This window comes from Sabethes cyaneus, chromosome 1 (assembly GCF_943734655.1).
Source record: "Sabethes cyaneus chromosome 1, idSabCyanKW18_F2, whole genome shotgun sequence".
In the NCBI taxonomy this organism is placed as follows: domain Eukaryota; kingdom Metazoa; phylum Arthropoda; class Insecta; order Diptera; family Culicidae; genus Sabethes; species Sabethes cyaneus.
In genome coordinates, this window is record NC_071353.1 from 122,249,010 (window position 1) to 122,275,267 (window position 26,258).

The 26,258-nt window shown below is 42.2% G+C and overlaps 2 protein-coding genes across 2 annotated transcripts in view; one reads left to right on the plus strand and one right to left on the minus strand.

The window, feature by feature from the left end:
* The window catches only part of LOC128743425 (active breakpoint cluster region-related protein), a 395,975-nt gene that overhangs the window by 114,316 nt on the left and 255,401 nt on the right, over nt 1-26,258 (minus strand). The gene's annotated exons all lie outside the window — the stretch shown is intronic.
* LOC128746186 (uncharacterized) lies at nt 23,634-24,629 on the plus strand. Its single transcript, XM_053843229.1, has 4 exons — nt 23,634-23,648; nt 23,711-23,895; nt 23,962-24,341; nt 24,406-24,629. Exons 1-4 carry the CDS (start codon nt 23,634-23,636, stop codon nt 24,627-24,629), a joined length of 804 nt encoding a protein of 267 aa, XP_053699204.1.

A 26,258-nucleotide genomic window follows, 5' to 3' on the forward strand; every position in this document is an offset into this window, starting at 1 on the left:
AAAATTGATTTATATTTTCATATCAGAGGGGAATTTTTGTGTTCTTCCGTGATGAAAAGAAGTGAATTGTTCTACGACATCATATTCACAGCTGTTTAGTTGCTAGAATAAATAAACGTGATCATAATTGTGTGTTTTCCAAACCATCATCAAGAGCGGATACGCGTAAGCGATTGCTGCTGGTTTTTTCAGCCTGATTACGTGCCAGTGGAAAAACAGGGGTTTTGATGTTTATTGAATAAAATTTAGCAAATTACTTACATTTTTATGAAAATAGTTATAACACATTAAAGCTTATGAGTGCTATACATTCGTTTCAGTATTGTTATATAACGGCAAAGTTTTTATTTGGGAAAGCGCAGCAAAAAAAAGTAATGTATGCCGAATTCAGTAGCGTGCTGGAAATACCCTCCCGTACCCTGATTGAATACACGCCAGATCTGTTTTAAAACTGATCATATTCAAAATATAGTAATCAATCTTTTTTGAAAGTAATGTTGATAAGTTTTTTGGGTTTTGTTTTCCGCTAGTAGCTCTCGTTCACCAGCTAGTGTGCAGTATAGCATCCAATAAACCATCCAAAAAGTACCAGCATCATATGGCGCAGGAAAATGTGCTCTCATCCACTTTTGTTACAGTTTTGTAGCGCTCCATGAAAAAAATCTCACGAATCCCACCATCAGATAAAAAAAAGTGCTTTCCAACTCGGCGTTCTCCGAGAACAACTTTAATTGGCTTCTGCCAACTTTGAGTTTTGTTAACGGCGTTTCTGTTGTTGTTATGAACCCTCCAAAAGTAGCTCGATTAGCTTTCCAACGTTGGCGGTATAGGTGAAAAAAAAAATGCAAGCGTCATCTGCGTTGATTCTCGAACCGAATTCACCCAGCCAAGCAGACGACCAACTTGTTGTTGATGGTTAGAAAAAGGATAAAGTCATTGGCCCTCGCCCTGGACATGTCCAGTGGAGAGTGGTGAATTTATCCATTAAACTCATGCGGCTACCCATTTCCGGGGCACCACCACCGGCACACGGTTCGCTTCATTTGCATGCGCTGACAAACGGTGTTCGGAGGTGGCACACTGTTTGTTTAGTCTTCGGTGTTATGTGTGCATTGTGTGCTTAGTCCATTCCTCAAAATTTTACTTGTTAGAGAAAAAAAAACTAGACTAACAAACGAACCAGCGACTGCTGCAGTCACCCATTGCATTGCCTTAGTGCCAACAAAAACGGCAAACCGGTCGTTGGATGCCACTAATAGGCGGTGACAAATTTACAGAGGAAGGGTCAACAAGTTTTTCTCGACTGCTCAGGTGCTGGTTTCCACATGAAGGAGGAACGGTAGGAGAGATGTGCATACAGGTACTTTTTATTACGTTCTGCATATTGCAAAATGTTAGGATAACATTAGAAAGCACTGAAATATCATTGTTCTATTTTATTCAACTAATCATTTCAACTCTTTTGAATAACGCCGTTTTACCCCACAGGGTCATATCCTTTGATAGGTGGACTGCAAAATCCATGAAACTATAACAGAACTGGGTGGTGAAATGTCTTCGTGTTTCGAATGACCAACATAGGCGACGGAAAGGATTTCATGTGTCGCCCATGGTCACGCCAGCTAGACAGAGTTTTTCCGACGCGGTCATGTTTGTCAGGCTTGCAAGTTTGATACACTGAGCGGGAAAAATACAAACTTTTAATATATTCAGACTGCTATAAAGACAAACTCAAAATAAGGAATTGTTATTTCGCTGTTGTAAGCAAGCACAAACAACTCGTACCCTCTGGAGACGGTAATGTTTGTTTGCGCTTCTATGAAATTGTTGTTGAATTGCCATAATGCATGTAGAAAAAAGGAAAATATTTGCTCTTTGCTGTTTTAGCAATCATGCATCATGGAGAACGCATTATAAACTGCCACTGTGATTTGTCTTATGACATGGCATGATACACATAAATTCTACAATTCAATCAGTTGTTGGCTGCCGCCTTCCGATTCCTTGGACACCTTGCCACGTGCAGCCAGATCTTACTCCCTCTAGTCTAAACCAGCTTTTTCGCCGTGCTTTTGGTCGTCTTCCTCCTAATCCTCCTAATCAAACAGCATCTTCACGGGGTAATCGTCCGCCATTATTGTAACATGCCCTGCCAACCGTATCCGTCCTGCCTCCGTTCTTCTGTACGGAATCGAAGACCATTCTTAGCATTAGATTTCCTGCCCGTAGAGAATAATTGGTCTAACGAGCGTGTTGTATAAGGTACACTTTCTACGGGAGCTTAGTCTGTTCGATCGCAGTTGTTTGTGAAGCCCATAGTAAGCACGACTCCCGTTAAAAATACATCTTCTCGGGAAAGCCCATAAATTTCCATAACTCTGCAGCTCTGAAGTCAATGAACACATAGTTATTACGTGGAGGTTCTGATTCCCGGATTTTTTGGAGCAGTTGCCGCAGTGTAATTGTCACGGTAAATCGGAATTTTTGAAGCGAAACTCGTGGTCCTTTGGTAGAGTTTGCTCAAACTGCAAATCATTAACTTTATTAATAATTCTGGTTGATTTTAATTGCCTATCTTACATTTCTAGTCCGTTTAAATTCTTTAGCGTAACAAATTATATTTTTGACATTGTCAACTGTCAATCTAGCGTTACGCCTGGAGCGGCGAGACACATTCGCAAATGATGAACTACGCGCAGGCTGGGACATGGAACAGTAATGATTTGGTCCGTCGTTGAACGTTGTTCGGTGGAGCCGGTCGAACTTTCGTACGATAGTTCTCACAGTTTGTCGCCTTTTTTGTAGGTCGGGCTAATAATGCTAATAATTTCACTCCTAAAGCAGATGTCCTGTATTGCAAATTCTTACAAACAGCTAGTGCAGACAAGTGACCAGTGTGTGAGTGGGCTTCAAATGGTGAGTTGACAACCTGGAAGGAGCGTCAAACACAGCTCTGGCCCTCACAAGCTCCCGCCTCACGCTTCCACGAGTCATATGATACCAAACTCGGTGTAGCCTGGGCAATGTTGTCAATCAGACAATAACAAAGTGAGAAGGTGCGACGCGATTACTGGCGCGGTAACCATAGCATGGCGGTAGAGGAAATCCTTCGTCAAACACGAGCGTCTGTTCACCAAGAGCGTGCGGCTCAAACAGCGTCTGTTCTTCATGCCTGCGTCCTCGTGGCAGCGGGGACTCTAAACAGTGCTGTGCACGATGGTACTCCGGCGAGACAGGGGGTCTGGTCCAATAAGCCGCCCTGGAAAAAAGTTACCAACAACGAAGAAAAAAATACGGATCGAAAAGATCTGCGTCGACCTACGCGACGAAATAAGGACTACGATTGGAAACTCGGGCCTTGGAATTGCAAATCGCTCGGCTTTCCGGGTAGCGATAGGATAATCTATGATGAACTACATCCCCGAAACTTCGAAGTCGTAGCACTGCAGGAACTTTGCTGGACAGGTCAGAAGGTATGGAAAAGCGGGCATCGTGCGGCTACTTTCTACCAGAGCTGTGGCACCACCAACGAGCTGGGAACCGGCTTTATAGTACTGGGAAAGATGCGCCAGCGTGTGATTGGTTGGCAACCGATCAACGCAAGGATGTGCAAGGGGAGGATTAAGGGCCGTTTCTGCCCTCACGAAGGGAGACCCGATGACGAGAAGGAGACGTTCTACGCGCAGCTGGAGCAGGTGTATGATGGCTGTCCGCGACTAGACGTGAAAATCGCCATCGATGTCATGAACGCGCGGGTAGGACGGAAAGCTATATACAGACCGGTAATCGGGCCAAACAGCCTGCATTCCGCAACGAACGACAACGGCCAACGATGCGAAAATTTTGCAGCTTCCCGCGGTATGGGAGTCTGAAGTACCTTCTTCCCCCGCAAAGATATCCACAAGGCCACCTGGAGATCATCAGACTAACGAATAGAATACCAAATTGACCATATTCTAATCGACGGTAAAATTCTTCTCTGATGTTATAAACGTTCGCACCTACCGCAGTTTGAATATAGATTCGACCAGTTCCTAGTTGCAGTCTGCATGCACTCAAAACTCTCGACGGTGTATAACACGCGTCGAAGTCGTACGCCGCGACCCAACACCGAACAGCTGCGTGACACTTCAGTTGCCCAGGAATACGCGCTGCAGCTGGAAGCAGCGCTACCAACGGAAGAGCAACTTGGCGCAGTAACTCTTGAAGGTGGTTGGAAAGACCGCATTAAGACCGCCATCGGTAGTACTGCTCTAGCGGCTCTAGGTAAACGATTAGTTCGACGGCGAATGCGAGCAATTAGTGAATGCAGCACGTGCGAGAATGCTGCAACACCGTACGAGGGCGAATGTGGAGCGATATAAACAAGTACAGAAACCAAAAACAGGCACATCTCGGTCTCGGAGGAAAAGCGCCAACAGGAAGAACGAGATCGCGAAGCGATGGAAGTACTGTACCGTGCTAACGACAAACGGAAGCTGTAGCTGTAGCGGAACATGAATGTGACGATATGACAATAGATCTTGGAGCACGTGCAGAAGACGTCAGAATACCAGCCCCCGACCTCCAGGAGTTAGAAGAAGAGATCTGATCTGGGGCTGATCAGCTACCCGGCGAGCTGCTGAAATACGGTGGTGACGCATTGGCTAGAGCGCTGCACTGAGTCATTGTCAAGATTTGAGAGGAGGAGCTACTACCGGAGGAGTGGACGGAAGGCATCGTTCGTTCGATCTACAAAAAGGTCGACAAGTTGGATTGTTGTAATTACCGCGCAATCACACTGTTGAACGCCGCCTACAAGGTACTCTCCCAACTTTTATGTCGTCGATTATCACCATTTGCAAAAGAGTTCGTGGGGTAATATCAAGCGGGATTCATGGGTGCCCGTGCCACCACGGATCAGATTTTCGCGCTTCGGCAAGTGTTGCAGAAATGTCGCGAATACAACGTGCCCACGCATCATTTACTCATCGACTTCAAATCGGCGTATGACACGATCGATCGAGATCAGCTTTGGCAGATTATGCACTTCTACGGATTTCCGGATAAACTAACGCGATTGGTCAAGGCGACGATGGATCGAGTAATGTGTGTTGTTCGAATATCAGGGGCAGTCTCGGGTCCCTTTGAATCTCGAAGAGGGTTATGGCAGGGTGATGGGCTTTCATGTTTGCTGTTCAACATCGCTTTGGAGGGTGTGATAAGAAGAGCGGGGATGGACACGAGTGGCACAATATTCATGAAGTTCGTCCAGCTTCTTGGTTTCGCTGACGACGTTGACATCATTACACGTACCTTTGAGGGGATGCCAGAAACGTGCATCGGACTGAATGCTGAAGCCAAACGAATTGGACTTGTCATTAATGTATCGAAAACAAACTACATCAAAGGAAGAGGTTCTAGAGAAGTGAATGCTGACCTCCCTCCCCGGATTCATTTAGACGGTGATGAAATCGAGGTGGTCGAAGAGTTCGTGTTTCTGGGCTTACTGGTTACCGCAGACAACACCAGCAGAGAAATACAAAGACGCATTATGGCAGGAAATCGTGCCTACTTTGGACTCCGTAGGACGCTGCGATCGAACAAAACTCGCCACCGCACGAAGTTAACAATCTACAAGACGCTGATTAGACCGGTAGTCCTTTACGGCCATGAGGCATGGGCTATGTTCGTGGAAGACCAACGCGCCCTTAGTGTTTTCGAACGGAAGGTGTTGCGCACCATCTACGGCGGAGTGCAGATGGAAGACGGAACGTGGAGGAGGCGAACGAATCATGAATTGCATCAGCTGCTTAGAGAACCACCCATCGATCACACCGCAAAAGTCGGTCGGATGTCGGACGACAGCCCGGTTAAAAAAGTTCTCAATAATGATCCGACTGGAACGAGACGGAGGGGCGTGCAGCGAGAAACATGGATCGATCAAGTAGAAGGCGACCTGCGGACCCTACGCAGACTACGTGGCTGGCGAATTGCGGCCATGGACCGAGTGGAATGGAGAAGACTTCTTTGTGCAACAGAGGAAACAGTGACCGCAGACAACCAGCTCATTCATAACTCTCATGCGTTCATCGTCATACTTGTCGTTTCATTGATTCCCACGTGCCACGTGCCCGAGGATGTTGTCAGCTATGCTATTGATGACAGCGCAACTTTGAGCAACTGTGCGTAACTTTCGACGACGTTAGACTGCTTCAGCCGCGTGCCATTTACGCGACGTTGAGTGCTGTTCATAATGGAGAGTTTTGGGAGCATCATTACTCTCACTAGGTCCAATGAAGACCGAGAAGTGCCGGCAGTGGATTAAAACATGATCGATCGGTATTTCTGTATGATTTGGTGATCTCCAGGTGTACTTGTATAAAAATTTATGCTCGATGCAGGTACGGCCATTTTCTTGGAGGCGACAAAGTCAATAAATCTTGGGCCCATTCGTTGGTCAGCTAATTTGCACTGGACCGTTCAGTCATTGGGTTGTATTCCTACTAATTGAAATCCCCGATGATAATATTGATGTCATTTTGACAGCGAACGCTCCAACTGCGCAAAGAATTCCTGCTTGTCATGATCGGACCTTCCAAGGTGAGGGTTCTCGAGCGAGCGGTTTCCAGAAAGTAGACGAGGTGATCGGTTGGTAGAATAGCAATAGAGTGGTTGGCACCGACGAATAACCAAACGAGCTACTAAAATGCGGTGGGGAAGCAGTGGCTAGAGCACTGCACTGGATAGTTGTCAAGATTCAGGGGGAATTAGTGTTACTGGAGGACTGGATTATGTGCCCAATCTGCAAAAAGGACAAGTAGGATGAACGTCGTCATCATCGTCGTCGTCGGCAGTATATAGTCGGAGTGGCCCGTGCTTTTTCAAGTAGTCGTCTAAATTCAACTCGATCTTGGGCCATTCGTCGCGTATCACTCAGTCAGCTCAGAAATCACAAATCGCTTTCGACCTTGTCGAGCTATCTTGCACGTTGAGCCCTCCTGTTCCTGGTACCGGTGTGGTTATTGAAGAGAACTGTTTTCGTCGCACTAACGTCTGGCATCTTTACGACGTGTCCGGCCTGCCACAGCCTACCAACTTTCGCCAGGTGTACGGTGGGAATCTCTCCAAGCGGTGCCTCTAGCTCGTGATTCATACGCCTCCGCCATTCTCCGCTTTCGATTTGTACTCTGCCAAATATCGTTCGCAGCACCTTCCGCTCGATCACGGAAAGAACGCGAATGTCCTTTATGAGCAGCGTCATGGCTTCTATTTCATAAACTGGTCTAATAGGGTTTTGAATATTGTCAGCTTCGTACGGAGGGTACGGCGTTCTTGATCGTAACGTTTTGCGAAGGCCAAAGTAGGCCCGATTTCCCGCTTGAATGCGCCGCTGGGTTTCCTTACTAGTGTTGTTGTCCGCGGTCACGGTCAAGGTTTTCGTCCGTGGGAGGTACGCTTTTTTGTTTTGAACCCCTTTCTTTCATGTATTTGGTCTTCGACGCATTTATTTTTAGCCCTATCATCCTAGACTCCCATTTCAGTCTGGCGTAGATTGCCAAAGTCATCTGCAAAGCCTAGGAGTTGGTTACTCTTGGTGAAATCGTGCAACTCGTTTCGGTGCCCACGATGTTAAACTCTCTCAAGAGCGATCACTTTGTCTCAACCCTTGCCGCGTCTCAAAGGAACTCGAGAGAGCCCCCAGATGCGGACGAAACAAATCCCTCGATCCAATGTAGCTCTGATAAGTCGCATCAGTTTATCCGGAAAATCGTGGTCGTGCATTATCTGTCATAGGTGGTATCGATCGACTGTATCGTATGCTGCTTGAAAATCGACAGAGATGCGTGGTGTGGGCATGATGTATTCCTGGCATTTCTGCAAGATCTGTCGAGTGGTAAAAATTAGGTCCGCAGTTGCGCGAGCCCTTATAGAGCCCTCATGGTAGTTCACTTCGAAACCCTGTGATATCGGTCACAACGCATGTGGATTCACAGGTAGAAACACTGTGCTATCGGTGACAACCAGCATTACGAAGGCGGCGGTTACTAGCGCTATATCGCGTTTTGTAGATGGGGCAAATCACTCCTTCCGTCCACTTCTCCGGTAGCTTCTCCGCCTTTGCCTAGTTCAAGTATCGGGAACAATTCAAATCTAGAAGAGGGTTACGGCAAGGAGATGGGTTTTTGTACCTGCTACTAAATATTCCATTAAAAGGTATGATTTGCTTGAAGTTAGTCCAGCTTTACGGCTTCGCACATTGACATTCGACATTGAAATCGTGGCACACAACTTTAGGACGGTAGCGGAAACGTGTATCAGACTAAAGGCTAATGCAAACGCCACTAGAAGAGAAATGCTAAGACGACGCATTATCGTAAGAAATCGTCCTTTGCCGGTTAAATCTACAAAACAAAGATAATAGCGATAGTGTTGGGGTAATCTACGGTAGATTAGCTATTTGGAGAATCATCCATTGTCATTGTACTCAGAGAATTGGTCATCTGCGATGGGCTGGACACATTTTAAGAATGTTGGACGACAGCCCTCTGAAAACGGTTCTCAACAACGACCCGGCAGGAGCCATGCGAAGAGATATGCAGCGGGAAAAATGGATCGTCCAAGTGGAACTCGACTTGCGGGTCCTGCGTAGACCACAAAGTCACTAGAAGCAGCCATGAACCGAGTTGAATGGAAATGAGTTCTGTATACAGCGCAGGTCAATTAAACCTAATCTGATTAAGTAGTAAGAGAAAAGGATAGAGTACGTTTATTAAGCATTCTACACAAATGCTTAGACGCCCTGCTGAGTGGCCTTACGATAGTTGGCCGGAATCTCAGCCATGACTGACGCGAAGATGGATGGCGGCATGATCTTTAGTTCTTTCGTTTTCTTGGCGATCAGCTGCTTCTTAGTTTTGACACCGAAATCATTGGAGTAGATCCTTCGTTTAAGGTTCGCCTAAAAATTTTTATCGATCGCAGCTGGGAGACGTTGGGAGGGTTGGCAGTCTTCGTCACACTTTTAACTTCAGCCGGTCCATCTCTTCCAGTAATCTTTAGGCACAATGGAGAAACTTCTTTGGGAACTTGGGGTGGGAGATACATTTGACTTCATCGCTTACTTCCTGGAGGGTGGGGGATGCGGGGAGACGTAAAGTACTTGGCCCCCTACCAGTTCGGGGTGATTGCCAGCTGCTTAGATTCGGCCGACCTATACTGAAGAATTCGCATAAAAATATTTATTTTGGCCAAACACTTCTTTACCGTTTGGCCGCTTACTCCGACTTTCCAGATCATAGTGCGGAGCGATAAGGACCCCTTCCTCTTCAGTTTCTGCTGCACTTCACGGTCGGGCAGCCGAGTCAGGCTTTCGATCGACGCTCTTCCCAGCTAGCACCAAATCGTACATCAATAACCGAAAATTACCGTAAATAACTCATAAAAAAATCGGAATCGTAACTAATGCCTAATATAGTCCGCCCGAGTTGATTTTTAGTCGTATAGAATGATGATAGCTGACATATCGTATAGCAGTACGGAGCGGGTCGGGATTAATCGGATATTGTCGTATATAATTACTTATATCGATGAAATGCGTTTGTTTATTCCTCATCACGTATATTTTCTCCAAAATAGCACGGATATGCCAGTTTTGCGCATCAAATGTGAGTTATTAGCATGTATATATGTACGTAATGCTGATTTTTAACTTTTATGTATACCTATAAAAATGGATTTCTGTCTGTCTGTCTGTCTGTTCCTATGTTCCATATAGAATCGAAAACTATTGAACCGATCGACGTGAAAATTTACATGTAGGAGTTTTTGGGGCCAGAAAAGGTTCTTATGATGGTAAAAGACCCATCCCCCCACTAAGAGGGGGGGGGGGCTCCCATATAAATCTATGCCTATAAAAATGGATTTCCGTTTGCCCTATGTTCCTTATAGAATCGAAAACTACTTAACCGATCGTCGTGAAAATTTGCATGTAGGGTTTTCTGGTGCCAGGAAAGGTTCGTATGATGGTTAGAGATCCCTCCCCCCTAAGAGGGGGGTTCCCATACAAATCTATACCTATAAAAATGGATTTCTGTCTGGCTGCCCGTATGTTCCTTATAGAATCGAAAGCTACTGAACGTGAAAATTTGCATATAGGGGTTTTTGGGGCCAGCGAAGGTTCTTATGATGGTTAGAGACCCCTCATCCCACTAAGAGGGGGGGCTCCTGTACAAATGAAATACAAATTTCCTCATAACTCGAGAGCTAATCAAGCAAATGGAACCAAATTTGGCATGTGTGTGTTTTTGGTGACAAAAATTTTTACTATGATGAATTGGGACCCCTCCCCACTTTAGGACGGGGGGCTCCTATACAAATGAAAATCAAATTTCCTCTTAACTCGAGAAGTAATTAATCAAATGGAACCTTATTTGGCATGTGGGTGTTTTTGGAGGCAAGAATTTTTTCTATGATGAATTAGAACCCCTTACCTTTTTAGGAGGGGGGCTCCCATACAAATGAAATACAAATTTCGTCAACTCCGGAACTAATCAAGCAAATGGAACCAAATTTAGCGTGTGGGTGTTTTTGTAGGCAAATTTTTTTTCTATGGTGAATTGAGACCCCTTCCTTCTTTAGGAGGGGAATTATAACTCCTCCCTTCTTCAATAGTGGGAGGGGTTCTATACAAATGAAATACAAATTTCCTCATAACTAGAGAACTAATCAAGTTAGAGAATTAATCAAGATCAAGGGTTTTGGAGGCAGTATTTTTTTTTAGGTTTGAGACCCCTCACCCCTATGGTAGGGGGATAAGGACTCTCATACAAATAAAAAAGAAATTTTTGCGTAACTCAAAAACTAATCGAACTCGAGAAATTTTAGACTCTCATAAAACATTAGTCAATAACAAGACCACCTGAAACTATCAATAGTAACATTAGATGATTCAGGGCGAGGCGGACACAGGCCGGGAGTGTTGCCACCGGCCACTGCGGGAGGGGTGGGGGGTAGTCAGCCGCCCGTGGAGATCACGTCCATCTAGGTTTATTTATTTTCTTAGATCTACTGACCTCTATTACTTTCCTTCAGTTGGGTCACCCCTCACTATGGGGCAGAACCCGAAAAAGCTCGGACAAAACCTCAAAATTTTTATTTGAGATATTCTGTCAAACTTAATATTCTACGTATAGTAGACATATAATCTATAAGAAACAAGCATAAATTGTTTTAATAAGAGTTTTTTCAATAGGCATTAAAAAAGGTGAAACACAGTGTAAAAAAAATTGGAAAATGAAAAAATAAATATCGTTTAATCTTTTAGCATCTAGCTACCATGCTGCTTAAAATTCTATACTTTTAAAAGACACTTCACATTAAAGGGATTATAAACTAATAGTTTAGGTGATATTAAGACAGATTTTTTGCTAGTAGGTTTTGTTCTGACGAAGTGCTTTAGAACAAAAAATTTGCTATTTTTGTCAATTTTCAATAGTGTGTAGAAAAAGATTTCCACAGATTTCCGCTCTGACACTACCATCAAATCAACGTTCAAGGTGTTAACTAGTAATAAGCAAAAAATTAGCTGCTACTAGTTGCGATGTTCGGAGATATTTAAGTTTTGCGAATGCATGTTTTTCGGCATTTTCGGCTACAAATTAGTAAATGCGCGCGCCAGTGCGAAGTTCATTCCTGCTGTACGTTGAATAACCATGCTTGTGTATGTAAGACACAACATTATTATCGTTATGAGATACATTGGAGTCGATAAGGGGAATTTAAGACATTGTAAAGGCGACCACTTAACAGCTTTATTCCAGCTCTATTTCAAGTCAAATTGGCAGTAGAATATGTTCGGATAGACTTTCAACTCGATTGAACTAGCATCCATTTAGTTTATTTTGAGTCGAATATGTTGATACGTGTTTGCAGAAAGGTTTGAAGGTCCATTATGTGGTTAACAATGCCATTAGCGGACCCTCTCCATGCAAAATACAGTAGAATTCATTTAATGGACTCGGTCGTTATTCTATTGTAAACCACAAGGGTCCATAAAAGGAAAATGGACATTTTAATCTGTTTTAAAAAATATGTAAAATTTAAAGATTTGCAGTATAAATTGTTATATTTAGGCTTATTCGAAAGTTACTAATATTGTAAGTGCCATCGGTTAGGTGCTTAGCGTTACGAGTTCAAAATAATTTATAGAAAGGTCCACAAATGGTTGATATACCTTATAGCAGAATAATATTACTAAATTACTCTTGATATACAGATTGTGATAATTTGTATAGCAGGTCGCGGGACTACCAATTTTGACTGCACACTGAAAAAAAAGGTGTTTGGGTATTTAAAATATTTATAACTTGATTCCCGTAAGTCCTACAATTTTGGTATGTTCAGTAACTTTACGTAACTTTACAGGACAAACAACTTTTCTGAAGACACAATATTTCTAAAGTCATTATTTAAAAAATTAGACTTCAACGCCATCTATAGGAATGAAAATAAAACTACTTAAAATTTACAAAAAGATGCGAAATTTTATAACAAACAATGTTGCTGAAGACAATAAAGCTCTACAAAGCATAAGAAAGAAGTTATGAGGTTTTGTCCGAGCGCCGGCTTAATCTGCCCCACTGTGCCCCTGCGAAATGATACTTTCTACGAATTTTCCGTGAAATGGTACATCCCGCGTAAGGTTTTTCGCGAAACGGTACTCTGCGAAACTCTATATTCTGCGTTATGGTCAACCGAGAATTGGTGTTCCGCAAAATGGTATTCGCTTTATTTTATCAGGCTAAGCAATGGGGGGAGTTGTTTTCTATTTTACTGTGAGAAAAATTGGTATATTAAAACACCCATGAACTCCTCAGAAACTTGCAAAACTCGAGATTGTGATAAAGGTCCGTGATAATCCGAGATTCAGGATTTATGTACAACACAGTTTAATTTGTGGCAATACGAAGTTTGTCGAGTCAGCTAGTAAACATATAAAAATGCTAGCTAGGTTGCCTGTCTTTAGATGGGAGAGGATGTTTTAAATGCTAGATCAGTAATATCCGACGGGCTCGAAGTGTCTCACGATGTCCAACTTCTTCGCTTCGGGGTGGACTTGGCAGTATGAACAAAGCGTCGAGCGTAGTTGCTTGGCCATTTCCGCCACGGCAAATCAACTGATAATGCTGGCAAACATTTTCTGTACATAAGAGAGTTGCTACGATTCGCGTTGCACAGGTGGATTCACCACCAGGTAATCGCATTAAAAATCGTTAATATCTGCCAATTTTTTTTAAGTGCATTCGTTAGTGGACGCTTGACTTTGCTTTTCACGCAAACGTGTTTAGCGTCTACTAATAGCGCACTTTATTGGTAAGTGAATTTAGCTAAAATCATAAAGTTTGCTTGATGAAAAATCACACTGAAAATAGCTGATAAGTTTCCATTGCCGTTTCCGGACCATGTGTCAATTGAAGCAAATTTTTGCTTTAAAGGAAACATCACGAATAATAATAACTGGATTGCAACAAATTCCATGTTGAAGTATCGCATCGAAATACGATAACAAAAGCTTGCGGTTGTTGTGAATGAGCTTCAAAATAAATATCCTTTCCCTACCTAAACATGTGGCGCAAACTTTTCTATACAATTCGCATTAATTCATAAAGTTGTTTTTCCCGTCTAGCGAGAAATTGAGCGCGCTGCAAAGTTGTGCAAGGTTGCATTGTGTGTGTTGCTCGGAACTATAATGCTCTAGGGCTGCACCTACGCGAGCTCCGTCTGATGCTGCTGCTGCTGCTGTGTTGTGGTGGCTGACGTTGATATCGAGGCATCATCCGTCGTCTGCTCTAACCGAACGAAATGGAAGCTCTATCGAGGGAAAATTGGATGAATTTTTTGCACAAATAAAGTTGTAAATTTATCGAAAAGTGATTCAATTTTCTTTGGAATGCAATCTCTTATCCACCCTCTTTGTATCCCACCAACCACAGCATTTCGAGCACGATGACCTCGCTGGGAATGGTTTGCTTTGGCATTTTCCAACAAAAGATTGGTAATAATCGAAGATGCTGTATTCTATTTTCTGGGTGCATGCTTAAATGGCTTCGATGTCCAATACAATTTGCAATTGTGTAAGGGAACTAACTATAAATCGAGTCAATGAAGTCTAGTCGAAGCTCTTACTGGTTGCTTGCGTAAAGTTATAATAAAAACGAATAACACAAAACAGAAGCAATGGACCAACGGTTAAGCTTCAAAACACTTTCGTTTTCGGTTTAGCATTATTTTAAGTTTCGAAAATGATATTTATAAAACTTTCAGTAATTGTGAAAATTCATTTTTGTCTCGCCGCTTCTTACCATATAGGAGTTTCCAACAAGCTGGACAGTGGGCCCGAGAGCACCGTGGAAATCCTTGGAGACCTCATGCACAAACAGTCTGGTTGGTCGGTGATGGGTGCTACACAAATGCATAATTGGCAAATATTTTCTCTACTAACGGAAGACGGAGAGAGTTTATTCGTTGAACAAACAATAATATCATTTTCGTCGCATCGTTTGTTCCGCTTACGGTGGGTGGGTGGGTGGCTGGCTGGTTAGTTGATGGGCGCCACCCGTTCCGTCTAAAATGCTGTCCTGTCTGAGTAGGAACCAGTAGTGGTTCTTGAAGAAGCCAAGCAAGTCACGGTAGGTAGTTCAAAGTTTGTCTCATGCAAAGCTTATTTAATTGCGTTTCATATGTCCTTCTTCCATCTATTCGAAAAAGCAGATCACAAGAAGAATCTTGACATAAAATCCTGTTTGGCTGATTTTTCACATGCAAAATATCGTCCACCTTCCAAGCCAAGTATGATGAAACAAAATGCAAAATAACAAGCATTTTATGACTTATGCAGTATCTCGAAGGTACGATTGTTGAGTACACACCGTATTCCAGGCAGAGCAGCTGTTAGAAGGAGATATAGTGCAAGCAAAAGCAACAGTCGAATAGTGTGGAACATGCGATTCTCGGGCGACAAACGAAGCGTAGCGAAATGCTATTATGCAGATGATATACCTAAATGTGATATGATGCTCCTAATATCAACAACTATGACAAATAACAAGATATTTATAAGTGAAACGGTAGAAGAAATGGATGGAATATGCTCCAGGGAGCAGACATGTAGCTGAATGATGCATATTGACTCAATTTGAGAGCAGGATTGTCAATTGGATGCTGTTGATTTGTTTTATTGTTCATACGTTTCGCTCGGAATAAGATATTCTCCGTGTGATAGCTGTCGTATTGTAATCTTATTTACAGCCGGCGTCGAACATACTTTACTTTTGAATTGATGAATATATCACTCACACTTCTCTATTGTATTGCCAGGCGAGTCTAATTGCAAGTAATTCATCTGAAGTGGAATAAATTACTATGGAATGGAATCAATAATGGGATTTCAGTAGGAATTATGAACGACATTGATTTCATTTGCAACCGGTAAAAATCATTATAAGGGAACTCAAGCGATGAACTCAAGCGTGTTAGTCCGCGTTTCAAGGTCAAAGACTAAAACACGAGTTTGGTCAATTTCATAAGAACGGACCCTTTCTCCGAAAACCCGCGCTGAGAAACGCGGACTAACACGCTTACGGACGAACAACGTCACACGCAGTACCTTGCAAGTCGTAACGGCCTGCATAGCGTCGTCGTCCTGAAAGTAAAAATAAGTTAGATCAAAACTTCTCGGTCGGTGGTTTCTACAGTTGACGGAGGAAGAGGCATAATCTGTGTGTCTAAAAATAACCCAAAAACCAGATAGGTCGCTGCATTAATAAGGGCCCCTTATTAAGGGGGGTTGCGCAGTCTTCTTTTGTCCAGCGCCTCTGTTGTTAAAAAGGTACACGGGTACCAGCGAGCCACTTGCCCTGGCAGGTGTTGTGGGTTCAAATCCAGTTATAATCTCTGATTATAGCTTGGTTCGACCCATGCACCCATGACAACTCGTAGCTGCCTATTACCCCCCTTCCTTTCCCTTCTTCCCCCTTCTTTCCCAAAAATTTGTCATTACTTTCCCCTACCGTCCCTCCATCAATTGTATAACCATCGTTTCAAAAAAAATAATAATATTAATGCCTAACCGCATTTCAAGGTCGAAGACTAAAACACGAGTTTGGTCAATAACTATGCGCCATAATGAAATACCTTGCCATCCACAGACAGAATTTTTGTTTTTTCAGCTATCTTTTCTTCTTCTTGTTCGTTTTTCTCAGGCTGTGTTACGTTTACAAACCTCAAAAGTTATAAAAGTCTTTGCCAAGCTACTACCAACCAAACAAAAAAAAGTTTGTTCCTATACGTTGTGTAGTTTCTGAGAAAAAGGTACATAAAGTTTGATAATCGTGGTTTTTCAGGAGCGGCGTTTTATTCCGTCGTGGTTGTTCCGACGGAACTGGAACGCTTATGTGTATGATCGTTGTTCGGCAATTTTCCGTGGTCATTACAAATTTAATATCAAAATAAGCGGAAAAGACTGCAGAATCAAAATCTGAAAAAAAAAATTAATTTCTTCAAAATTTTCAGTCGTTCATGTCCCCTTAAAAGAATAAAAGGTGGAAAAGAAGAAAACGGCAGAGAAACGAGGAAGAACGGTAGAGAAAAGAAGAAAATATGAGAGATAAGAAGGAAAATATATTAAAACTGAAGAAAACGAGAATGAAAATGAGGATAAACTGGACAGAAAAGAATTAAAAACGGGACAAAAAAGCAAAAAAACGGGTTGCAAAAGGAGAAAATACGGGAGCATAAAACTAACGAAATGAGAACAGAAAAAGAGGAAAAACGGATTAGAAATAGAAAAAATAGAGAAATAAATGAAAACGGAGAACAAATGGGATAAAAAGAAAAACAGAATGTGACAAGAAAGTTGAAAAACCAGACAATAATAAGAGAACGAACGGAACAGACAAAAACGAAAACCAGGATAGAAAAGAAGTTAAAAAGCGAAAAACGTCGAAGACCGGGTCCGAATGAAAGAGAAACGTCGAAAGTCGGACAGAAAACGATAAAAAACGAAGCAGAAGAAGTGGAAAAACGGGACAGAAAAAATAAAAATGGGGAAAAAAATTAAAACGGATGAGAAAAAGGATAAAAAGAAAGGAGAAACAGAACGTGACAGTAAAGGGGCAAAAATGGGACATAATAAGAGAAAGAACGGAGCGGAAGAAAACGAAAACCGGCATGGAAAAAAAGTTGAAAAATGAAAAAAAAGACAAAAACTGGGACCGAGCAAAAGCAAAAAGTCGAATAAAAAATGATGAGAAACGAAAGAAAACAGATAAAAAACGGAGCAGCAGAGGAAAATCCATGTTTAGGAAAGAGACAAAAAGAAAATGAACAGAGAAAGAAGAAACGGCGGATAGAAAAAAAGGAAAAAAGGGAGTGAAAAAGAGGAACAACGAGACAGGAAAGGGAATACGGAATAGAAAATAAGAGAAATCAAAAGGGAAAAGAAAAAAAGGGATAACGAGATAGTAAACGGGAATACGGAATAGAAAATAAGTGAAATCAAAAGCGGAAAGAAAAAAGAAATCGATCGAGGAAACGAGGTAAAATGTCATTTATTTGATCAAAATGTCAAGAAACAACCATGTGCCGTTAAGAGATGACAGGGTATCGGGTTCCTTATGATAACAGCTTATGGCGAAAAAGGATCAATTTTATCAATGAGGAATCTGGAGAGATGGACGTTTACATTAGTGAAAATTCAGTGAACAAACAGGACGTAACTAGAAAAAAAAGTGGTAAAGAAGAAAAGGAAACGGAAAAAACGTGAAAGAAAATGAGAATAAAGTGGACGGAAAAAGAGTGAAAACAGGACGAAAAAGGAAAAAAATGGTATAGAAAAAGAAATGAAAATGCAGAAACGAGTACAGAAAAAGTAAAAAACGGGACTTTCTGTGTTTGCTTTTGGAAGAAACAAAAAGGGACAGAAAAGTGGGACAAGCAGAACATGATAAAAGGAAGAATAGACGCAATAGACGAAAACGAAAAAACAGGAATTAAAAAGCGAGAAAAGACCAAAATCGGGACCGAATAAAAGAAAAAAGTTGAAAATCGGACAGAAAATGACAAAAAACGAGACAGAATACAGGTATACCTCGATAGTACGTACACCCGCGCATCGTTTAGCGTACGTACTATCGAAACGTACGCACTATCGAATCACAATTTTTAAGGTAAAGTATTGTTTTTATTATACTACATATTGTCTAAAACTTCCAAATTAGATAGATCAGATCAGATATTATAAAATAAATAATTATCTTATTGCGGAGTTTCCACCTATTTAGAGTCCCACGCGAAAATTATTAGCGTGGTTATTTTCTGCGTTTACCACGCATGTTTGCAATTTAGCAATTTGAACTATCAGTTATTCGTTATTGCCTCCCCACTGCACCCCTCCTTGCTTGACAAGCATATTTTCAATGTATTTAGTAAGTACAGGATAATTATTATTAAAAAAATAATTTGCGTGGGACTCGTTAAATTGCTGCCAGGTGCAATAGTAAAATTATTTTAGAAACAAATCTAATCTAATCTAATCTCACACTAACGCAGCCAATTCTTGAAGGCATCCTGGAAAATGACGATTACTTGAATCAATCATTTTTCTTGTCAACGGCCAGGCCAACTGCGCAGCATGTACCGCAGAGAGAATTCCAAGGAATCAAGTGGAACCAGAAAAAATACCTAATTCCATTAAACTCCTTGAAATCAAGGGGAAGGAAGGAAGCGTGGACCTCCCGTACCAAACGCTTCCCATATACATAGATAATGATTTATTTACAGTCGTAGGGAGTATCTTTGCTAATAAAGGTTAAGTGATACTCCGGACCCTCAGGGATGAACTAATGGCATTTAGACCAGAAGGCAGGCTGCAATTGGCCAAGGATATAGCGCCTTATTTCGCTCTCTGAAAATAGATTAGTTTGCCAAAAATATTAGTTTAAATCATATAATACTTGAAAATAAAGTCGTGTGGTTTAATGGTTGCCTAAAACTACATTTGTAAGGTTAGGAACTGAAAACCGCACGACCCCGCACCTCCTAGCTTGGCTACTCAATTATACAAATTGAAGTATTTCCAGGTATGGCCACGTGGAGGCGCTAGGTAGGGGCTTGGGATGGCTAGAGCTATATTGGGCGCTTTTTCCTAGTTGCCTTCCCCATTTCATACCCGTAAAATTATTTTAGAAACAAAGGTAAAAAACTACAAATGTTAAAAAATAGTTGAAAAGTAAAGCAAAAGGAATCCAAAACACCTATTTTTTCAAAATGCTCTCTCAAATTGAAAATTTACATATTTTAATCGAATATATCTAGGTAAACTGTGTACAGCAATCAGGGCCTGACACAAAAGACGATCATTAAGACTGTCGCAGTGGCCTTTTAACCCAATGCCCTTCTGGCATACAAAAAAAATGAGGAAGCATGACAAGGGGAGCTCAATAGCCGTCATTCGGGATATTTCATTCCAAATCCACTAATATCAATCGAGTGAGCTTCCAGTCTATATGCTGGACAATAAGCAAAGTGCTAAGAACAAAAAATAGTTAACTACAATAATCGGCTGTAGGCTGCGTAAATTGGAGAATTTCCTATAAGGCTGCTTATCTGCGTAGGAAAGCATACCTGTCCCATTTGAATATTAATCGATTTTGAGAAAAACACGGAAGTAGCTTATTTATATCCTAATTTACCTTAAAAATTGTAATTTAGACGGACATTGTTCGAAAAATTTTCCAAAAATATTTAACTTGAACAGTTCCATATGCAAAATAAAAGCATAACTATCCCATAATAATATTGTCCATTATAAACATTTTCTTTTTGCCAATTTAGGTAACAATATTATTTTAATTTTCGCCTCTATTGAGTGTGATAATAATTTCACAATTTTCTTTGGCGATGACAAGGAGAAAAGTATTTGATAGAGCGACTTTTCCCTACGATTCTTTTCCACAATGTCCTTTATGGTGATTTTTTTTTCATTTGAGAAGTTTTCAAAAAATAGCTCGTGTTGTTTTTTCGACAGCAGAACAACTTCAAACTTTATCAAGTTTGTATTTAGCAGTGAGGCAGTTTAGCTGCCCATTTATAAATATAGTCTTTCGAATGCCTTCGAGATATTGGGATTTATAAATTGTGTATTTAAACCAGACCAATGACTCTATGTCCAAGACCGCGACGTCTTTCTTGGCTTCTTTAATCACGATCTTAAAGTCCTGAAATATCATAGGAGCGTTCCGGTTGCGCATACATTGGCATAGGAACTATCTTCCGCCATGTACAGTTAAAAATTTAAAAAAATACATATGGGACAGACATGCTTTTATTTAGCAATCGCTTGTAAATAAAGGCATAATTGTCCAATCTTCGAAATTTTGAAAAAAAAAAAAAAATGGATTTGTGTTTAACTTTACAACAAAATTAATGTGGATAGTTTTATTACTAGTGTAACGTAAATTTTTTCCGAAGAAAGTGAAATAATTCTTCTATAATAACGACAACACCCGTCGCAGTTGGGAAGAATGCGAATTGCAGAAAAGGTGAATTCTCTGAGCAAAAATCTGCAAAATTTAGTACCGACAATAAGTCTGCCCGGAATGCTAAAATAACTGTTATTTAGAACGTACATTTTAATAATTTACTATTTAAGAACTGTTTTTAATTTTAAAACACTGGTTTTTTACATAATAGAAATAACTGATATTATTCAAAAATTTATAATTTTTGAATACGTATTTGCTTGTACTGACTCATAAATATTCATAAAAATGCTTCTGCTTTATATAGCAACTAAAAAAATCATTGTTGGAAAATGTACGTACTATGGAGGCAAAATGTACGTATTATGTATGGGTACGTATTATCGAGGGTACGTACTAACGAGGGCACGTACTATGGAGGTATAGATGTAATAGGAAAAACGGGCCCGAAAATGATGGAAAACGGAATAAAATAGATGAAAAACGGATCAGAGGTAAAATAGAGTTTAGAAAATAGACGAAAAGAAAAGGAACAAAGAAAGAGGAAACGGCGGAACAGAAAAACGAAAAAAGGAGAATGAAAAAGAGGGAAAACTAAACAAAAAAGGGAATACAGATCAGAAAACAAGAGAAATCAAAGGAAAAATAGAACAGCGAGAGAAAATAAAGAAAATCGATCGAGGAAACATGGAAAATGGAAAAAAGAGATCAAATGGGATATTAAAGGAGAAAGTTGTGACATAAAATGAGAAGGAAAGTAAGGCAGAGAAAACGGACTAAAGAAAACGTAACACGGAAGAGAAAAAGACGAAACGACGGGATATAAAAACGGAAAACCGTCAACATTGCTAACCGACGAAAAGGAAAACGGGGAGGAAAAACGGATTAAACGTGATAGGATGGAAAATGGGGGTATCGTAAAGAGGAAAAACGGAACGGAAAAGGGTTCGTCTGAAACGAGAAAGGAAGCAGATAAAAACAGTTCGATGAAAAACAAACGAGGAAAAACAGAATGAACAGTCAAATGAAAACTGGAAACGAGAAAAAAGGGAAAAAGAGAAGATGAAAAACGGAAAACACGAAAGAAAATAACGAAAACGAGTGAAAAACTATAAAAACTGGATAGGTAGCGGAGAAAAACGGAACAATGAAACAGGAAACATGGGACAGAAAGAATAGGCAACGAGAAAAAAAAATAAAAACCGGGTCTGGAAAAGAGAAAAAAAACGGTACAAAAAAGAGGTTAAACATGTGAGAGAATAAGAAGAAAAATGTCAGTTTAGTTTCAAGTAAAACTTCGTGTCCATGTGCGGTTTGAAGTTAAAATTTGAGTTTAAATTAGTTTCCAGTATAATTTTATGTCCTATGTCAAGTCCGATTTCGATTCAAGTTTAATTTCTAGTCCAATTTCAACTTTGATTTTAGCTTCAATTATTGCACCCGAAAGTTCGGAGTTTTAAACAAAAACGGCCGGTATTTTTGTGATAAGTAGTAATAGATTCGCAATGCTACCATTACTCCAACATATTCTTTTGTTTATGCCTGGGCACGCCAGCGGGTGCCAGTATTTAATCTTCATAAGACTAAGGAAAAAATTGATTTGGTAAAAATTAATAACAGAAACATCTTCAAGGAACAGCTTAGGCGACCGAACACTTCGAACACCATCACTGAGTTAAATTCAAGTAGCAATCAAAAGTGCGACACTCAACCGAGTGCCAGGGACAGCCTGCATTTCAATCGAGATGCTTAAAGCTAACCCATTTTTGTCAGCCCAGATGATGCTTCAGCTATTCAGCAATATATGGGAAATGGTAGCTTCTATGGTGGACTGGATGCAGGGAATTTTGGTCAAAGTTTCTAAAAAATGCGGGAACTGGCATGGCTTCACACTCGAGAGCAGACAGCCTCAGTAACATCTTTCTGCACAGCCCGCTCACGATCACAACAGCTTATTGCATGTTGGAAACTCCGAAAAGATGCCGATGATTTACTATCTACAACAGGTAGCACCAGAAACAGAGAGGCTTAATGATCAATGTTCTAAATTTGAACATTTTTAGATTAGTAATTTTTTAATAGATTCACAAATCACAACTCACATGTAATTCTATTCCAATATTATTGTGTTGATCTTCACATATTCATGAAAGGCAAACTTCTTTAGCGTATACAGTTGCGGACTGCAAAAATAATTTCTAATTGTTCTAAGAACTTGTTTGATTATTTGGCATAATCTCTCCAAGAGCATGAAATTGCTTTATAGATTTTCTTATAGGAAATATCTAAGTTTAAAGATATAAAACCGTCATCATTTAAAAGCATGTAGTTCGAAATATTATTCTTTCGCAGAACAAGAAACACAAAATACAGTCGTAATTACTCCATTAACGGTTTTCGCCATGTTCTAATTATTTCCCGGCTGACTGATGACCCAATTACTCAACCTCATCGGAAATTTGATTAGCCTTGACAAATTGTGGGCATCAAACTACGGTATGGTAGCTATTGCATAACGGAATTATCCACCAGTCTTCGTTCGATTGCAATCGATTCCTTAATACAATCATCAGGAACAAATTGGCGACAGACAAAACGGCTGCTGCTGCTGCAATCGAGCGCTGTGGTGGTGTGGTGAGACAACTTTGTCGGGACTTGGGACGTGCCTGTTCGACAAGTCAGTGCAGTGGGACGGGGCTCATTACTGACTGGTGCCGCGCGGTAGCTGAGAAAGACACAATTTCTGCGCCCCGACAAGCGGAGCCACTGTGTTCTGTGTGCTAGGAAATCGACGAACCAAACACGGATAATTGGGTGGAGATAGTTTATGATGAACGTTTTTGATAAGGATGGTCAAATTCGATTACAACAGCACAGGCAGAGACTGAGATTCTGTTCGCCAGCCAGCCAGCACAGCACAGAAGGATTGGAATATTTTCGCAACCATCCGGTGCGGGCGGGTGGAAAAGTTCGAAATTGAACCCATTTGGGATTTTATTTCAGTGGTTCTGTTTGGAGGGAGTTATGCTATAAAATGAAATATGCTGTCGGGATGTTTGACAGTTCTGTGCTAGGTTTTCAATAGCAAACAAAGTCAAACAAGAACAAGGGAAGATGTTCAAGCCGATGGTATAATTATAAAATTTTAAATTTAATTGACGATTTTTATAATGTTTACTTATTTCTTTCAGGTGTATTTTGCTGCCTTAGTAGGGTTGACCATTGGTGAGGGAAAAATAACATCTATTTCCGATAAAAGTACAGTGAAACGCGGTTTAGATTCGCTTAATTTTGGGTTTGGCGGGCATAATTCGATCGGAGCTCAATGGCCCAATGTCGATTGGGCTAATAGCCAAAAGTTAACCCCGTGGATACAGTACGTATATTTTGATCATCCTTTTTTCGCAATTCTGATTTTATAAATTTATATACTTTTCAATAGATCTAGTGGGTGGAAGCATAGTCCGTCTCCAGCGGAGATCGCTGCCACAATCGCCGCCGCCAAGCAGGCGTCCGCCCAGGTCCTAATTGCTCAACAGCAAGTTCAGGCCGCTAAGGATAACGTTTTGAATCAGCAAAAAATTGCCAACGAAAAAGAAGCTAACGCAGCTTACGCTTCGCAGAAAAGTGAAGCCACTGCTGCGGTTCAACGGTCGGAAGCAGCGGCAGCTGCGCAGGCGGTGGTTTTGGCACAGCATCGTCTGGCGTCGGCGAAAGCAAATGTCGCGCACCATCAACGGATTGCCGCCCAGAAGGAGTCCCTAGCGGCGCAAGCGATCCAAAGTTCGGCCAAGGCAGCGGCAGCTGAGATTCATCGTGCTGGTAAACTAGCTGCTGTAAATGGATTGACAATCTAATTTTTAACATTTTATTTTTTCCTATACAGAAATCGAAGCTGCGAAGCTGGCCGCTCACCAACGGGCCGATGCCGCTTCTCTGAACCATCACGTGATTGCGACTAAGGACGATGCATTTGCTCCGTTGGTTTACGGGGGTAATCAGATTCCGACAAGTCAGCTGTACAGCGCCTTTGCAGGTCCATGGACGGATTTGGCTGCCCAAAATCCGTGGGTGAATGCGTTCAATCAAAATAAGCCGGTCTGGGGATAAGATAGTATATCGGAACAAATATTTTTGTTACTCGATGAAATGTTTATAAATATTCGTTGTTTATTTCATAATAAAACAATTTACTTTTCGAATGAGTTCGTACCTTCTCATGGAGAGACAAAGAAATGCTTAAATATTCTTTAGAATGTGTTTCGAATGATTCACTCGGATTGTTATATTGTTATATTTTTATTTAACTTTATTTATTGCATTTTTTTTCGTACTCTTCGATTTATATTTCTTATTCGCATCACCATCTTCAGTTCAAAGTTTTTTTCTTTTCTACCTTGATATAAGACAACCACGTTATAAAACAACCTCGATATAAGACAATTCGATGTAAGACAATTTTTACCTCGATATAAGACAAATCCCTTTGACATAGTTGGTAACGACACCAGAGCACATTTTCCCAGTCCCAGTCCCAGTCCCAGTCCCAGTCCCAGTCCCAGTCCCAGTCCCAGTCCCAGTCCCAGTCCCAGTCCCAGTCCCAGTCCCAGTCCCAGTCCCAGTCCCAGTCCCAGTCCCAGTCCCAGTCCCAGTCCCAGTCCCAGTCCCAGTCCCAGTCCCAGTCCCAGTCCCAGTCCCAGTCCCAGTCCCAGTCCCAGTCCCAGTCCCAGTCCCAGTCCCAGTCCCAGTCCCAGTCCCAGTCCCAGTCCCAGTCCCAGTCCCAGTCCCAGTCCCAGTCCCAGTCCCAGTCCCAGTCCCAGTCCCAGTCCCAGTCCCAGTCCCAGTCCCAGTCCCAGTCCCAGTCCCAGTCCCAGTCCCAGTCCCAGTCCCAGTCCCAGTCCCAGTCCCAGTCCCAGTCCCAGTCCCAGTCCCAGTCCCAGTCCCAGTCCCAGTCCCAGTCCCAGTCCCAGTCCCAGTCCCAGTCCCAGTCCCAGTCCCAGTCCCAGTCCCAGTCCCAGTCCCAGTCCCAGTCCCAGTCCCAGTCCCAGTCCCAGTCCCAGTCCCAGTCCCAGTCCCAGTCCCAGTCCCAGTCCCAGTCCCAGTCCCAGTCCCAGTCCCAGTCCCAGTCCCAGTCCCAGTCCCAGTCCCAGTCCCAGTCCCAGTCCCAGTCCCAGTCCCAGTCCCAGTCCCAGTCCCAGTCCCAGTCCCAGTCCCAGTCCCAGTCCCAGTCCCAGTCCCAGTCCCAGTCCCAGTCCCAGTCCCAGTCCCAGTCCCAGTCCCAGTCCCAGTCCCAGTCCCAGTCCCAGTCCCAGTCCCAGTCCCAGTCCCAGTCCCAGTCCCAGTCCCAGTCCCAGTCCCAGTCCCAGTCCCAGTCCCAGTCCCAGTCCCAGTCCCAGTCCCAGTCCCAGTCCCAGTCCCAGTCCCAGTCCCAGTCCCAGTCCCAGTCCCAGTCCCAGTCCCAGTCCCAGTCCCAGTCCCAGTCCCAGTCCCAGTCCCAGTCCCAGTCCCAGTCCCAGTCCCAGTCCCAGTCCCAGTCCCAGTCCCAGTCCCAGTCCCAGTCCCAGTCCCAGTCCCAGTCCCAGTCCCAGTCCCAGTCCCAGTCCCAGTCCCAGTCCCAGTCCCAGTCCCAGTCCCAGTCCCAGTCCCAGTCCCAGTCCCAGTCCCAGTCCCAGTCCCAGTCCCAGTCCCAGTCCCAGTCCCAGTCCCAGTCCCAGTCCCAGTCCCAGTCCCAGTCCCAGT

What these genes read in the sequence shown, in the direction of transcription:
- LOC128746186 (XM_053843229.1), top strand. An exon ending in AAGTTAACCCCGTGGATACA is followed by an intron (nt 23,896 to 23,961) that starts GTACGTATATTT and finishes ACTTTTCAATAG; the next exon opens with ATCTAGTGGGTGGAAGCATA. An exon ending in AGCTGAGATTCATCGTGCTG is followed by an intron (nt 24,342 to 24,405) that starts GTAAACTAGCTG and finishes TTTCCTATACAG; the next exon opens with AAATCGAAGCTGCGAAGCTG.